Raw genomic sequence first — 14,581 nt, forward strand, 5'->3', positions numbered from 1 at the left:
GGTAATGTCTGATGGCAAGCCAGAAGCAAGAATATTTTGTTCCCTTGGATTTTTTTGTCCCTTCCAACTTTTTAAGAGCACCTATCCATCATAAATGTTTTACGAATGAGAGAATGACTTCATACATTATGGTTAAAGAAAAGGACTTTTTTTTTTTTTGCCTTGTAAAAGACGATGGGGCAATTTCTGCAATGGGATTTGGAAGGAAAACAAATCCTTGCTAATAACATTTTTATTGATTTTGCTTTTTCTACATTAAAAAAACGTAAGCCCGCCAAGGCAACGGCAGGCTTCTTTGCTCCCCCAAGTGGGTGCTGAGTCTTAGAAGGAGAAGCCTACGACAATGCTGCAGTGTGGAACACTCCCAAAATAGCAAGTTGGTAGACTGTATGGATGCATGGGTTTTATTCATGTACCATGCAAACAAAATATATTATGGCTTCAGGGTGATAGCCTCGTTCACACAACTTGGGCTGGATTCTCCCAGTCCATGAACTGCAAATACCCAATCCCATTTTTGCTTTGATGAACCATCGTGCTGGGTTATAAGAAGCAGGTAGGGATTTCTATCTCACCAATCCTTCTCCACAGACCTAAAGCACATCTTTTTTTTTTTCATCTGTTCAATCGTGTCCGATTCTCCGAGACCACCTGGATAAGTCCCTGCAGTTTTCCTGGCAACATTTTTCAGAAGGGGTTTGCCATTGCCTCCTTGCTAGGGCTGAGAGAGAGTGGCTGGCCCAGGGACACCCAACTGGCTTTGTGCCCAAGGCAGGACTAGAACTTGTGGCCTCCTGGTTTCTAGCCTGGTGCCTTAACCACAACACCAAACTAGCTCTCAAAAGCACATTAGTGCAACAAATATCCAATAATTCCTCTAGGGGAGACCTCAGCTACAGACAAATATCACTGGGGGCAGGTGCATTTTTAAAACTCTGCTAAAATCAACCCAATTTAAATTTCCAGAAAACAAACAGGGTTAACCGTTGATGAAGTGAAATAGACAAGCAAACTATTGTTTATTACCGTGTTCATTTTCATAAAAGTATGCAGGGGTTATAGCTATCTGGCAAGCAAGCGACTGATTGTGGTCTGTCTTATTTATTGATTTTGTTTATTTATTTGGGTTTATTAGTCAAAGCACTTTGCTGACCTTGCTTGATCTTGAAAAACGCCACTGAAGTCGGATGCTGAATAACCAGGACCAGATTGAGAAACTGGGGGGAAAAAATCTAGGATTTTTTTTTTCAAAGACGGCAAAGGACGCCAGAGCCGTTGGGAGTCAAGCTTGAAAGAGGAGAAGACTCTAAAAATGTAAAATATAGCAAGCTGTGTGGTGTTTTTAATGTAATAATAATCATACATCATCTGGCAAGATTTGTCGTAAGTCAAAAAGGGCTGTTCAGCTTTATGAAGTGGAGGCAAGAGTGTCCAAGGCGCCAACTGCAGAAGCTGGCTTTTCATGCTTGTAATTGTGTATATTTTTGATCCTAACAACAGTGTGGCTAGCGCTTTTTGTTGGCTTTATTGCAGAGTTTCTCAATCATAAGATGTCTGGATTTCAACTCCCAGAATTCCCCAGCCAACTAGGGAATTCTGGGAGTTGAAGTTCAGACATCTTAAAGTTGCCAAGGTTGAGAAAGGATGCAGCTTTATCGTATCCTTTTCCTTTTGCAATTCTTTTTGCAATTCTTTTTGCAATTCGCAATTCAGGAAAGACTTCAGGCAGGCAAACCTGAATTGCAAAAACTCCCGTCCTAATACACATTTTGCCTTCGGACTGTTACTCGCTTTTAATTTACAGTCTGCAACAGGATTCAAGTGTAATGGTTGCCTGTTCTAAAACACCATCAGACTCATGAGTGTGAATGCAAAGATATCTGATTTATTAAAGAATAGCGTGCAGGATCACTGAGGAAGCTGAGAATGATGAAAGCACGTCAAATGCAAACTGAAAACCCTCGCTGCAAACGAAATCCATCCCCCGTAGTCTTCTCACGTTCACAATCCCAGGTACTCCTGACGGTCTCTGATGGTCTGCGGGAAAAGGCTTGAACAGAGCACAGAACCCAAGCACATTCCATTGAAATGAACACAGATACAGAGCTTGGCACAAGGTCTCCCAGCAGCTCCCTCCCAACAGAAACACGCGTCAGCGCCCTGGCATGTGAAACGTTACGATGTATAAACTACACTGAATCAGTGAACATGACAATGAGATTCTTACACCCTCCAAACAAAATCAGAGGAAGGAGGAGGAAACTCTTTTCAGACGCAAAAGTTTCGAGAAAACTTTGAGAGTGCTGAGAAAAATAGAAATCTCTAAGGTCATCGCGTCGTCGACCCGAGTGCAGCAGCTCGAGTGGACTAATCCGTCTAAAATATTGGAATTTTGGCCAACTTCTGCAAAAAGAAAGAAAGAGCCGTTTGAATCCGTAAACTGAGCGCATGCATATACTTCTACACGCTGCATAGATCTACGTTCCTTCCTGGCGGAAAAGTCGGCTTTCCCTCCCTAAAGATGGCCGTTCCTACCTCAACCCTGGCCTCCTGTTTAAAATTCTAAGGAAACGCAATAGCGAACCTTTGTCCTTCAGCATGTAAGGGTTTAACTGGAATGAAAAACGAAAGAAACTTCGCAACTGAGGAGTTGCGTTACTTGGAAAGGTGGGGCTCTCATTTCAGCGTGCCCAAAAGAAAGATGGCGTCGTGGCTCAAGGGGCGAAGGCTCGTTGGGGAAGCGCAGGTTCCGTTGCCAGGCAACAACACGGCGTTTCCAGCGCCGGATGAGAGAGGGCGTCCCCCCGTTCTTTATTCTAATTGGGCATTTTTATCGCGCGCCAGCGTGAGCCGGAAGTGGTGCTGCGGAAGCCGGAAGTGGGTGACGGGGTCAGAGGACTTGATTTGGTCGGGGACCTGCGGCTTCTTACATGCGGGCCCGGCGGGTGAGTTGAGAAGCAGGGGGCGGGGCCGCTCTGGCCTCGATTTGCATATTAATATATGCAAATCAGGCTGCCACCGCCACAGGGGGGCTATGCTAATTTATTCAAAGATATGCTAATTTTATGTAAATGCGTGGCTAGTGATAAGGATTACTTGAAGTAATTATATATGTATATATGTGTACAATTATTATATATTATATAATTTTTATATTATATGCTTATATGTATATATATAATATGCTGTAATATATATTATATATTAATAAAATACATAGTATGGTAGTATAATACTATTATATATTGTATATAATAACGTTAATAAATTTAAATATAATACATACATTATATATTATATGTAATACATAATATAATAATATATTACAATATATAATAATACCTTTTTTATCCGTTCAAATGTCCGATTTTTGGAGACGGCCTATAATAGATAATATGTACATATTATATTACTATATGGGTACTACGTATATCAATATATTATTATGTACTATGTATTGCTATTATATACATAATTACCCCAAGAAGTCTTTTATCACGTACGTAAATATGTGTTTATATAAAAATTAGCATATCCTTCACTATATTAGCATAGCTGCACCCCAAGGATTTCTAACGTTGCATTAATTATTGGCAGAATCAACATGCTGATGTTCATGTAAATGCGTATTTACACGCGCGGTAAGGATTTCTTGGGGTAATGATGTGCAGTATGTTATGTATATAGTAATACCCCTAAAATCCTTATCGCGCATGTAAATACGCATTTACATGAACATTAGCATAACCTTGAATAGATTAGCATATTATATAAATGAATATACAATATTAGTATTGCTGTTTTATAGATAAAATAGATAAAACAGCATCTTAAGCCACAGCGACTTTCTTTCTAGTCCCAGGGATGAGGCACCTACCAAGATGCTGCTTTTCTCCTTAGGGGCATCACAACAACCCTGCACGGTAGGCCAGGCTGCGAAAAAGTGACCTGCAGCCCCCGAACCCCCCTTTCCAGACTCTGGTGCTTCTCACTCCCTAATTCCTTGTTGCTGGCCGTGCTGGCTGGGAATGCTGGGAACTGGAGTCCCAACGCATCTGACACGGAGCTGTGTGCACTGTGCCTCACTGCCTCGTTCCTTGCGTTTGGCAGGTCAGAAACCTTACAAGGTTTCCAAGAATTTGAAACTGGTCCCCCCAACCCTGCGAGGTAGGCTGGGCTGAGCGAGAAGGAAAGGCCCAACGTCACCCAGGGAGCCTCCATGGCTGAGGGGGGCTTTCCTCCTCTTTCCACGGGCAGTCCAGCACCTTCGCTGCCCCCGTCTTGTCTCTTATTAACAAGAAGGAAATTGGGGGAGTTCCCACAGACGGCACCGCAAACTGATAAAAGCATGTTCTAGGTTACCCTTATCCCACCCGAGCATCTTCCACGTGTGCTGAGACAACCACTAAATAAATAAATAAACAAACCGCTAACTACCTAATAAACTACAGGTAGTCCTCACTTAATGACCACAATTGGGACCGGAATTTCAGTTGCTAAGCAAAGCGGTCATTAAGTGAATCGGACTCGATTTTACGACTTCTTTGCAGTGGACGTTAAGCGAATCACTGTGGGTGTTAAACAAACTATGTGGTCAATAAGCAAATCACGTGGTTCCCTGTTGATTTTGCTTGCCAGAAGCCGGCTTGGCAGGGTGAAAATGGCAATCCCGTGACCACAGGACAGCCATAAATGTGAACTGATTGCCAGCACCCCGGACCGTGGTCACATGACCGTGGGGAACGCTGTGATGGCCATAAGTGTGAGGACTGGTCGTAGGTCGGTTTTTTCCGCTCTGTCGTAAGTCCAAACCGTCACTAAACAAATGATCATTAAGTGAGGACTACCTGCGACGGCCCAGAAAGGTGGCGGAGAGTCCCGAGCAATGCAGGCTTGCCATTCTGGGTCTTCGGGACCTCTGAAGGGCAGCAGGCTGGACACCGTTGATTTCAAGGTCTGATTTGTTAGTCATCCATCAGCAGTGTGAGGGTCGTAAGTGTGAGGACTGGTCATAAGCAGTGAGGGTCTCCCTTCTCATCCTTCAGCAGGGTCCTTCATGTGAAGCGACCAGGAGCCGCCCTGCAAAGAAGCTGAAATGCGAAAAGAGAAGCATGGCCAAGCTGGAGAAGAGAGGAACTAATGTCGGGCCAGCTGAGAAGGCCGTTGCGGGAGCGAAGCGGCTGGGCCTGCAGGTGATGCCGCACAGCGATGAGGAGGCAGGGGCTTCAGAAGGGGACCTCTGCATGGAGCCCCCGGCAGCAGAGCCCCATGGGCCAGAGGTCTTCCAGCCCCACCTCCCAGAGGAGGAGGAAGAGGAGGAAGAAGAAGAAGCTGGCAACCAAGAGGAAGGAGAAGACGCTCGAAAGCAGCTGGGTTGTCCACCCCTTTGGAAGTGGAGCCGGAGGGGGCAAGAAGCCGAGCGGCGGAGCTGGATAACAGCGTCTTCTTGAACGAGGACAGCAACCAGCCGTTGCCGATGGACCGATTTTTTGGAAGCGTGGCCTTCATGCAGGTAGTGATGGGCAGAAGCAAGCGGGGAGGATGCTCCGAGGAACGTCCTGGGCCTTCTACTAGGGTTGGGCTGGAGAGCCACAGCACTCTCTAGAGGTCTTAAGCCACCAGAGAGCCCGTTTCAGCCAGGGGGCACCCTTGGCCTCCCCGTGGCAGGCTGAGTTCGGTGCCCAATGCGCCGGTCTGTAAATCTTAGTTGATGGCATACAGCAGTGTTTCTCAACCTTGGCCCCTTGGAGGTGTGTGGACTTCGACTCATGCTGGCTGGGGAACTCTGGGAGTTGAAGTCCACGCACCTCCAAGGGGCCAAGGTTGAGAAACACTGGTACGCAGTATAATGCTGTGGAAAGCTGGAGGGCTCCCGAGTCGGGTCTGAAGCAACCTAGATGAGTGGGCTAAGACCATTCCTGGTTCTCTCTTCTAGGGCCTCCCACCTGCCCCGCTCTCACGGGCCAACGTCAGCCGGCGAGAGTTCCGAAAAACGCACTTCGTTGCCAAGGATGGGGACGACAGCGACGAAGAGCTCGTCTGAAGAGCCAGTCTCAGGTTACTGTTTTCCCGATGCCACCAAGACTAAAAACATTCCTTGCCGTCGTGGCCTCTTCTAGAGGTGGCTGTTGGGCGACTCGCAGACACAGGTGCCCGCTTTTGGCCAGGTCCATGGGCCACAGTGCCTGCTTGGGGGCCACGGATGAGGCCACCCGTGTCTTAGAGAAAACCTGAAGAAACCACAACTCTCCCCGTTAGAGGTAAGAGACACAGGCAATTCTCCACCCGCGTTGCAGTGAGTTTGTTTGGGATGTCCTGGCCAGATTTGGAAACCAGCCGATCCCTCCCTCGGGGGTTAACCATGAGAATCTGATGCACACACAGCGTGGGACCTGTGGTGTGGGGAAGGACGACCCTATGTTGTCTTGTAAGCTTGAGGTCCTCCTGAAGGCCATCTGGCTGGGACATCTGCCACCCCTGGGTTGATCCAGCTGATCTGGCTGGGCATCCCTTCTGAAACGGGGCGTTTGGTGGAAGACCACAGCCTCAGATAGGAGCGTCCTGTTCTTCAGTCAAGGGAGCTTCAACCAAGCTTTAGCTCCATCCGTTAAGGGTTGTGGCACTTTCTAAAAGCATCCTCTCCTGCCACGCATTAATTAGCAGCTTCTGAACCCTTGGCCCTTGATGCCCAAGAGGAGGAATGACACTTTTTTCTGAATTCCCCTTGCCACTGCTGGTTGCCTGGTTTTGGATCCAAAAATCTGGAGCAGGAGAGCATTTGCGGAGCACTAAAGATATTACAGGATCCCAAAGCCATCTGCTTTTGGCAAAGCAGCATACAGCAGGGTATGCTGTTCTCCTGGCTTCTGTTTCCTTAAATAAATGCTGATGCCCTCTTGGCTCGCAGGAAGATTCAGGAAATCTTTTCTTCCACCTGGCATCAAAAAGAAAGGTAACAGTTCTGCCAGCATGCCAAAACTGGAGAGTAGAAGAAAGGAAGTGGGTTAGATCAAGGTCTTTCAAGTGGGATTTTTCTTCCGTTTTTGGCGCATCCTGTGCAATTTGTACTTATTCGTTAGACTTCTATCCTGCTCCTCCTGTTTTAGAGGGTCCAATCCACCAGGCCTCGCTGCCAAGATGGACAGTCCCTTCACAAAACCGTCCGCTCTTCTGTAACTGGGCACCGTTAAGTTCAACAGCAGCTGCCCAGTTTCCCCCAGTGTGATGGCTGGTTGAGAAATATGGGAGTCCCAGGCCTCTTAAAAACTCCAGAGAGCTGCGTTTCTCCTTCCTCTGCGGGTTTCATTCCCTTCCTTATCTAAGAGCAGCCCATTCTTGGCCGCATTCTGAGTTCATTCAAAGCTTTTCGGAAGTTAAAGTAGAGCCTACATATTGCCCATGTTTTAACAGTAACAGGGAAATCTTGCTAGCCCACTCTAGCACACCTTTGGCTCCGAGTCTGTCCCGTTGGTCCTTTCAACTTAGGTTCAGTGATATGAGCATATTAGGTAAGACCTAATGGCTTGAGTGTCCCCCCACAAAGGATGTGGCTTGGCATCCTGCGTGAAGCCAGTCAAGATTATAAAATCAGCGTTTATGGTTGGTGAGCCTGGGTACCTGTGGATTGCACAGTAAAACAGAGTTTAGTATGTTGTGTGAACAGAGATGTTGGGGGGGGGTCAAAAAAACAAGATGGCAGATTCACATGTGTGTGTACCCCTCCTCCCTCCCAGTTTGGGTAAGTCTGCCCCTAAGTATGCATAAAAGGATGGGATCCATTTCAGAGCTCAAGAAACGTTATTTCTATCAGCATTCACGTTTTTATTAGCTACAAGATTTCACATCATTTAGCTTCCTGATACCACCATAACAATAAAGCTTTATTATTAAAGCCAAATAGCCATAACGAATGAAAGGAACTGCTTTAATCCCTGAGAGCTGAGCTGGTGCAGCTGGATCAGTCATGCCAAAATTACAAAATAAAATTTATTTATAAAATATAATCTAGCTGGCAGGCTAAAGAGGGAAGACCCAATGCACGGGCCATTAAATCCAGGAGCAGGTCCAAAAATGGATGATCTTCATCTTCAAGAACTGGGCTTGATGCCCTATCAAAATACTCAAGATGGCCTCCATCCCCTTTTTAAAGAAATTAAGTGAAGGGCCAACGCCTCCTGCCCGTTTTTTCCCCCAGCTGAAATGATACCGGAACCTATTGTTTGAATCCTGGTAGGATTTCCCCAACACAGCAAATTGGTATCACCGGCTGTGACTTGCTGGTTACTGAATTAACCCCCTTTTCTGGGTCCACACAATCCATTAGACCCTGCAATCAAATCAGTTTCTGCAAGATTCCAGCTTGCGTGGGGTTTCAACAGATTTCCAAAAACGTCTACCAGATTGCAGCCTTTCATGACTGGAAGGGGGCAACGGGCATGCAAGAATATTCACCGTAATTAATGTTGTTAAAAATGGAATGGAATAAAAATGAGCCTTTGCACCGTTTAAGTAACGAAAGTGGCCCTGTGGCCAGGCAAAGTTCTATATTATGTCAACTGGGGCACACTCTGCATGTGCAGACAGCAGCTGAGGTTCCTCTCCCAAATCCATAACCCCAAGCAGCTGCCTGCCCAAGCTCAGCTCCATTGCCTTGTGCCAGCCTCAACCTTTGCATTTCCCCCAAAGTTCTCAAAACATCCTCCGCCCTGTTAAATGCAAGAGGACCCGGGCCTTGAGAAGTGGGCAGGGTCGAGCCTCCAGTTCTGCCCCAGGCTTTCCAAGAAGTAAAAATCTGACTTGATTGGAGAGACAGCACAGGCCCTAGGAAATAGCTCTCCATGCCAGGGAAACCCACAGCATTGTCCAGTTCCTTGGAAAGTACCACTGCTGTTTTGAACCCGGTGCCCTGGGGACTGGCCGCAAAGAGGCTTCCCCTTCAGACCTTGCGGAGGCGTTTTCGTTTACGGTAGATCTTCGCTTTGTCGCAACTGAGGTTGTGGACCGTTTTATTGTGGCAGACGATGTGCACGAGCTTCAGATTGTCAACAGTGAACAAGAGCCGGTAAAAATATTCCCAGTCAATTTCCTTTCCGTCACAGTTTTTAACGGCCTCTGCTAACGTGGGGAGGATGACCCGTTTCTTCTCAATCCTGAAAGGGAAAGGAATGTTAAGTCTTTTCACCCCCCCCGAATGTTAATCCCTGAAAGGACAAGGGAATTTATGAAGTCTTGAGGACTAGGGCTGAATGTGTTAAAGGAGCTACAGAAAAACATGGATTCTCTTCGGATGGCCCAGCTGCTGTTTCAAGATTGGAAGACCCTCAGTGGTGAGTAACTCACTGAGTTACTGTTTCCCATCTCCTAAGCCAACTACCTCTCTAAGGTAGACTGCGCTGGCACATGGAGTCCCTTTCCAGCCACAGCAGCCAAGAGCTATTCAACATCCCTTCTTGGGTTTGTCGAGCCCCTTTTACAAGGCTTAGCCTTTGCCACACCGTGTTTATTTTCCTGTTTTAAATCATTTCTAAACTGCCCAGAGTCGCTGGGAGTCGGGCGGTTTATAAATTTAATAAATAGTAATGTTGTGGAGGATTCCGGCAGCTCTACGCGTTGATGTTTTTTCAGAGCGATCTCAACTTCTGTTATCTTGCAAGAAGCCCAACCTCCCTTCTAACCTTCCTCGCTCAGGAAATTGTGCCACCTTTTGGAATTCTGCATCCTTTCACGCCACCCCCCCCCCAAAAAAAAGGTACATCTCAAAGACCTCTAAAAAAGAGTTTTCTAAAGAAACCCAGCTGGGTAACTGGATCCGGGGAGCTCACAATCCAAGGAATTTGTTCTTTAAATTATCAGGAGGGCCCAGAGTAATTATCAAACAGACGGGCTTCTGTTCCAAGACTTACATGTGATCGAGGTTCCATGTGCTGAAGAGGATCCGGCTTTCTCTGTTCCCGTAGGGGTTGATGGAGTGTCTCCAGGAGCAGTTTTCTGTGTCAAAAGGGCCCTGCAGACAGAGTCAGACAAAGCTGAATATTACAGGTAGTCCTCGACTTACGACCATTCGTTTAGCGACCGTTTGAAGTTACAACAGCACTAAAAAAGTAACCTGCAGCCAGTCTTCTCACGACTGTCACAGCATCCCTGCGGCCAGGTGGTCAAATTTCAGGCGCTTAGCAACAAGCTTGTATTTGCAGTTGCAGCATCCCAGGGTGATTGCCCTTTGTGACCTTCCCAGCCACCTTCCAACAAGCAAAATCAATGGGGGGAAACCTGATTTGCTTAACAACCATGTGATTCGCTTAACGACTGCAGAAAAAAGGTCATAAAATTGGGTGCAGGCACGCGATGCCTGGCTTAACTACCGCATCCCTTAGCGACTGAGGTTCCAGTCCCAATTGTAAGTCGAGGACTACAGGCACACGTCTCTGTGTACGTGTGCGCGTGAGAGACAGAAAAGATTGTGGGTGTCATCTTCGCAGCCATCTCCCGTATTTTAACACATACCCCTTGCAGGGAGCAAAGTAGCTCCTCAGGCTGTGCTAACAGCTGCCCCCTTGATGCACTAGATTTCTGGTAGCATGGCATTCCATACCTCGGCCAAGGCAGGGTGCAATTCTTCTATACAGACCCAATATATCCTCTTTTAAAGTAGCACCAGGAATAACTTGCTCTGGGACCATCCCAGGTTTTACAAGCAGATGCTGCCTCTGTGTAAAGCCGGTGTAGCAACCAAGTGCCCGCGGGCACCAGCCTGGAAAACCCCTGGCACCCCTGTGCTGCCCACCCTGCCTGACCAAGGGCTTGTCTTTGGAAAGCATGAACCAGGGCATCGGCTTTATTTAAATGCCACTCGAAAAAGAGAAAAGGAAAATAAAAATGCCCAGTGCCTTTGCTTTACTCATTTATTTGCGTTGTCCTTTTTCTAAACTTACTTGGCAAGAGAACCAGCCTTCTGGCGTGCAAAGGCAGGGCTTCTCCTCCTCCCCACGGTCAAAATAAAAGCCATTGTATTTTTCCAACTTCAGTTTCCTCAGCATTGCTTCTGTGATCCCGTTGAATTTCATCTGGAGGGCAGGAGGGACAGCAGAAACGTAGGCCCCAACCTTTTGCGGGGACAGAAACAAACCAAGGACAGTCTTTCCTTTTTATTCAAAGATACTGACCTTCCTCACTGGACGCCCCCCCCCCAAAAAAACTTCATGGTGATTTATAGAAGCCACGCTGAGAGCTGGTGGATTAAATCCTAATTCAAACACGGTGCGCGAATCGTAAAAGCAAACCAAATTGAACTATGAAATAAGATGGCAAAAATGCGGGGAATTATGGATGCTCCCTTGGTAATATAACAAAACAAAAATTCCTGTAGCAGTTTAAAGATTTACACCTTCATTAGCAGGTAACCTTCATGGGCTGCAGTCCACAAAAAATATACTGTGCTTTTCCATGTAATTAACTGGCAGAATATCGAAAACAGAACTAAAGATGTTAAGCGACCACACGCTCTGCACTAAGCTGAGGTTCGCTTTGAACTTTAAGGCTGTTTTCTTTTTTTTCTTTCTTCTTTTTGCTTTAGTAAACAAGATAGGAATAGCCACACAGTAATTGTGCAAAAATAAACGCTTTTTTAAAAATATTAAGTGCTAATTCGTTCATTCATCAACCTAAGGCGTTAATTATCATTTGTTGAATGCCTAACCCTGACTAATAATAAACCATGGTTTATAAACACGATAGGTATAAACAAATCATAATTTGTGAAGGCAGACTTTGCTCCCAAAATCTAAGGCCAAAATCAAAACCGGGCACAGGGTTTTAACAAGCCATGTTACCTCCTTCATGTATCCACGGATTCTGCTCTCACAGCTATGGCGCATATAGCTGGACTTGGTCTTAAACCGAGATTCAACCCCTGGGAATGGTGGAAAATGAAGCCGTCAGTCCCCTGCCTTCGGTGAAAAGTCTCTTGGAGTCTCAGTAGTACATATTCCAAAATCTAAGCAAGGTTGTCAAATTCCCAGTTCTTAGGACTGCGTTTCCCAAAGTTCTGATATCCTGAGCTTTTCCCCCTCTAGCACAGACCAGATGCCAGGCAGACTAACCAAAGATCAACTCAAAACTGACCTTTGAACCACATCTCGTCTTCCTTTCTGCTTTCTGCAGAAATATTTTCACTGAGATTCTGAATCAGGTCAGCCAGCAACCTGCACCTCTTAGGAGCTGCCTCGCCTGACAGAAGCCCCTGAGCTGCACGAATGACGCCAGAGGAAGAGCTGGAAAAAGTATTCAGAAAGCGCTCGATCTCGCTGACATCTGCAGGGGCAGAGGAGCAAAAAACCCAACCGTTATTCAGTCTTGCAGATGGTTAGTTTCAATGACAATTTGTTTTTGTTTTTTTTAAATGATGCTGCTACCGCTACACACCGTTCAAAGCTCTCTGCATTATCAACAACAAATAACCTCCATTTTATAGCCAGCGTTTACTTATTTTATTTATTACTTTGGTTTTGTTATTGCTGTAAGCTGCCCGGAATTGTGTTTTACACAATGTAAGTCAAACAAACAAACAAATAAATAAAATGCAGAGCCGCAGCCGAGAGACTTTTCAAATATACTGGTTGCATGCCGATCTGGAGATATTAAAACGGTAAGATTTCAGGTTGTTAACGGTTATTCCTATCATCCTGCACCATACGATTTTTCCCATTCCTCTCTCCACTGCAAAAAGATGGGAATGAAAACGTTTTCTCTGAAGATTAAGACAGATGCACCTTTGAAACAGGCACCCACGCTAAAAGAACGTATAGTGAAAGAACAGCCAACGTATATCTAGAAAGCCTAGACATTAATATGCTTACTCCCCATATATTTAATAGTTTTCCTTTTCCACCACTGTAAAAACTACAATTCGGGGCAACGTTTGGGAAGGGCTTTGAGGGGGCTGCGAATGGTGTACGTTTGGGGTGTAGAAATGGAATGAGCGTTACTTAGTTCATTCATAAGCAGATGAATTGCACCTTTTGTCTTTTCTTTTTTTCAGAATGGGGAAAAAAAGGCAGAAAAAAAACCTAAAAGTTCACCCAGTGGTGGGGGGTAAGAGTCTTTGAGTTTTGCAAATGTCCTAACCCTAAAGCAGATCTGTCTGGCTCATTCCCACTGCCATATGTTGCCGCAAGAGAGCCCATTTGGTTAAGGCACCAGGCTAGAAACTGGGAGACCTTGAGAGCTAATCCCGTCTTGGGCACAAGCCAGCTGGGGGACCTTGGGCCAGTCACTTTCTCTCAGCCCTAGGAAGGAGGCAATGGTAAACCACTTCTGAAATCTTGCCAAGGAAACTGCAGGGACTCGTCCAGGCGGTCTCCAAGAATCAGACACGATTGGACGGATTAAAAAAAAAAAGTTGCAGCAACATCACAGAGTGTCCACCAATCTTCCCACTCGGAAGCCCATGAGAAAATAACGAAGCACACACCCAGCGGACAGGCAGATCTGAAACGGAGGGAGTGGCAGCGTGGTCTAGTGGTTGAGCCACCGGGCAGGTTCAAGTTTGGGCTCCACCTTGGAGCTGTTCAGGGATCCTGGCTCGGTTTCTCTCCTTCCATCCCACCTGCTTTGCCGAGTTGCTGCAGCGGGAATAAAACCAGAAGGAACTTCCATCCCAGCGTCCCTGCGTTATCAGCAAAAAAGGGCTGTGCATCTGAAAAAATCACCATCGCAGCAAACGCACCATGGGCCTGGAGAGAAGCAGAACCGGGACGATGCAGAAGGGCAAAGAGAGGAACATTCTGTTTTCTGCCAATTTAAAGATTCAGCCCTGGGGAACGGTGGAAGATGAATGCTGTCAGCCCCCTGCCTTTCTTAGGCAAAGAATATTTCGAAACCCAAGAGATTCTCAAGATCCTAGTCCTCAGGGCGGCATCTGCAAAGATTGCGAAGTTGCTAGTCCTCATCGGGGCAACGTTCCCCGAGGTTTTCCCCATGAAGAGCAAAAAATTCAGCCCTAAACTGCCCTATTTTCTGCTGACTTAAAGATTCAGCCCCTGGGAAGGGTGGGAAAGGGACGCCACTAGTCCTCTGCCTCCATCGGGAACCCCCTCGGAGCCCGGTTGCAAAGAGCATCGCAAAAGCCAAGAGGCTGTCCAGCGGCTGGTCCTCAGGGCGCCGTCTGCAGGTTGTCAAGCTGCTAGACCTCATCGAGGCAGGGTTTTCTCCGCAAACTGACCGGCGCGCGGGGGGTGCGTCCTTTCGGGGGCCCGCCCGCCCCGCCCCCGCCGCGCCCCCACTCACAGCCGCGCCACTCCTCCCCGGCGGGCAGCACGATCAGCTCGGCGTCCTCGGGCAGGGCGCGGAAGCCGGCCTCGCCGACCTCGCCGCCGTCCTCGTAGCGACCCAGCCGGCAGCGCGCCCCGCCCCGCCCCTCCAGCCGGGAGGCCTTGCGCAGCAGCTCCGGGAGGCTCCCCGCCGCCAGCCCGTACTTGCGCCCGCCGCGCGCGGCCCGCACCCGGACCGCCTTGGCCGCCATCGCGCCGGAAGCCGCGGCCGCGCTCGGGCTCCGACTGGACGGGCGGGGAGCTCCTCCGGCGTC

The 14,581-nt window shown here is 47.4% G+C and overlaps 1 protein-coding gene across 1 annotated transcript; it reads right to left on the reverse strand.

Moving 5' to 3' along the window:
• Positions 1 to 7,803: 7,803 nt before the first annotated feature.
• Positions 7,804 to 14,526, reverse strand: DFFB (DNA fragmentation factor subunit beta). Its single transcript, XM_063317427.1, has 6 exons — positions 14,284 to 14,526; positions 12,121 to 12,309; positions 11,829 to 11,908; positions 10,932 to 11,102; positions 9,903 to 10,003; positions 7,804 to 9,149 (listed from the first exon to the last, which is right to left on the reverse strand). The coding sequence occupies exons 1-6, from the start codon at positions 14,516 to 14,518 to the stop codon at positions 8,936 to 8,938; spliced, it is 990 nt and encodes a 329-aa protein (XP_063173497.1). The 5' UTR covers positions 14,519 to 14,526; the 3' UTR covers positions 7,804 to 8,935.
• Between the last annotated feature and the right edge of the window lie 55 nt (positions 14,527 to 14,581).

Source organism: Candoia aspera, chromosome 18 (assembly GCF_035149785.1).
Source record: "Candoia aspera isolate rCanAsp1 chromosome 18, rCanAsp1.hap2, whole genome shotgun sequence".
Taxonomy (NCBI): Eukaryota; Metazoa; Chordata; class Lepidosauria; order Squamata; family Boidae; genus Candoia; species Candoia aspera.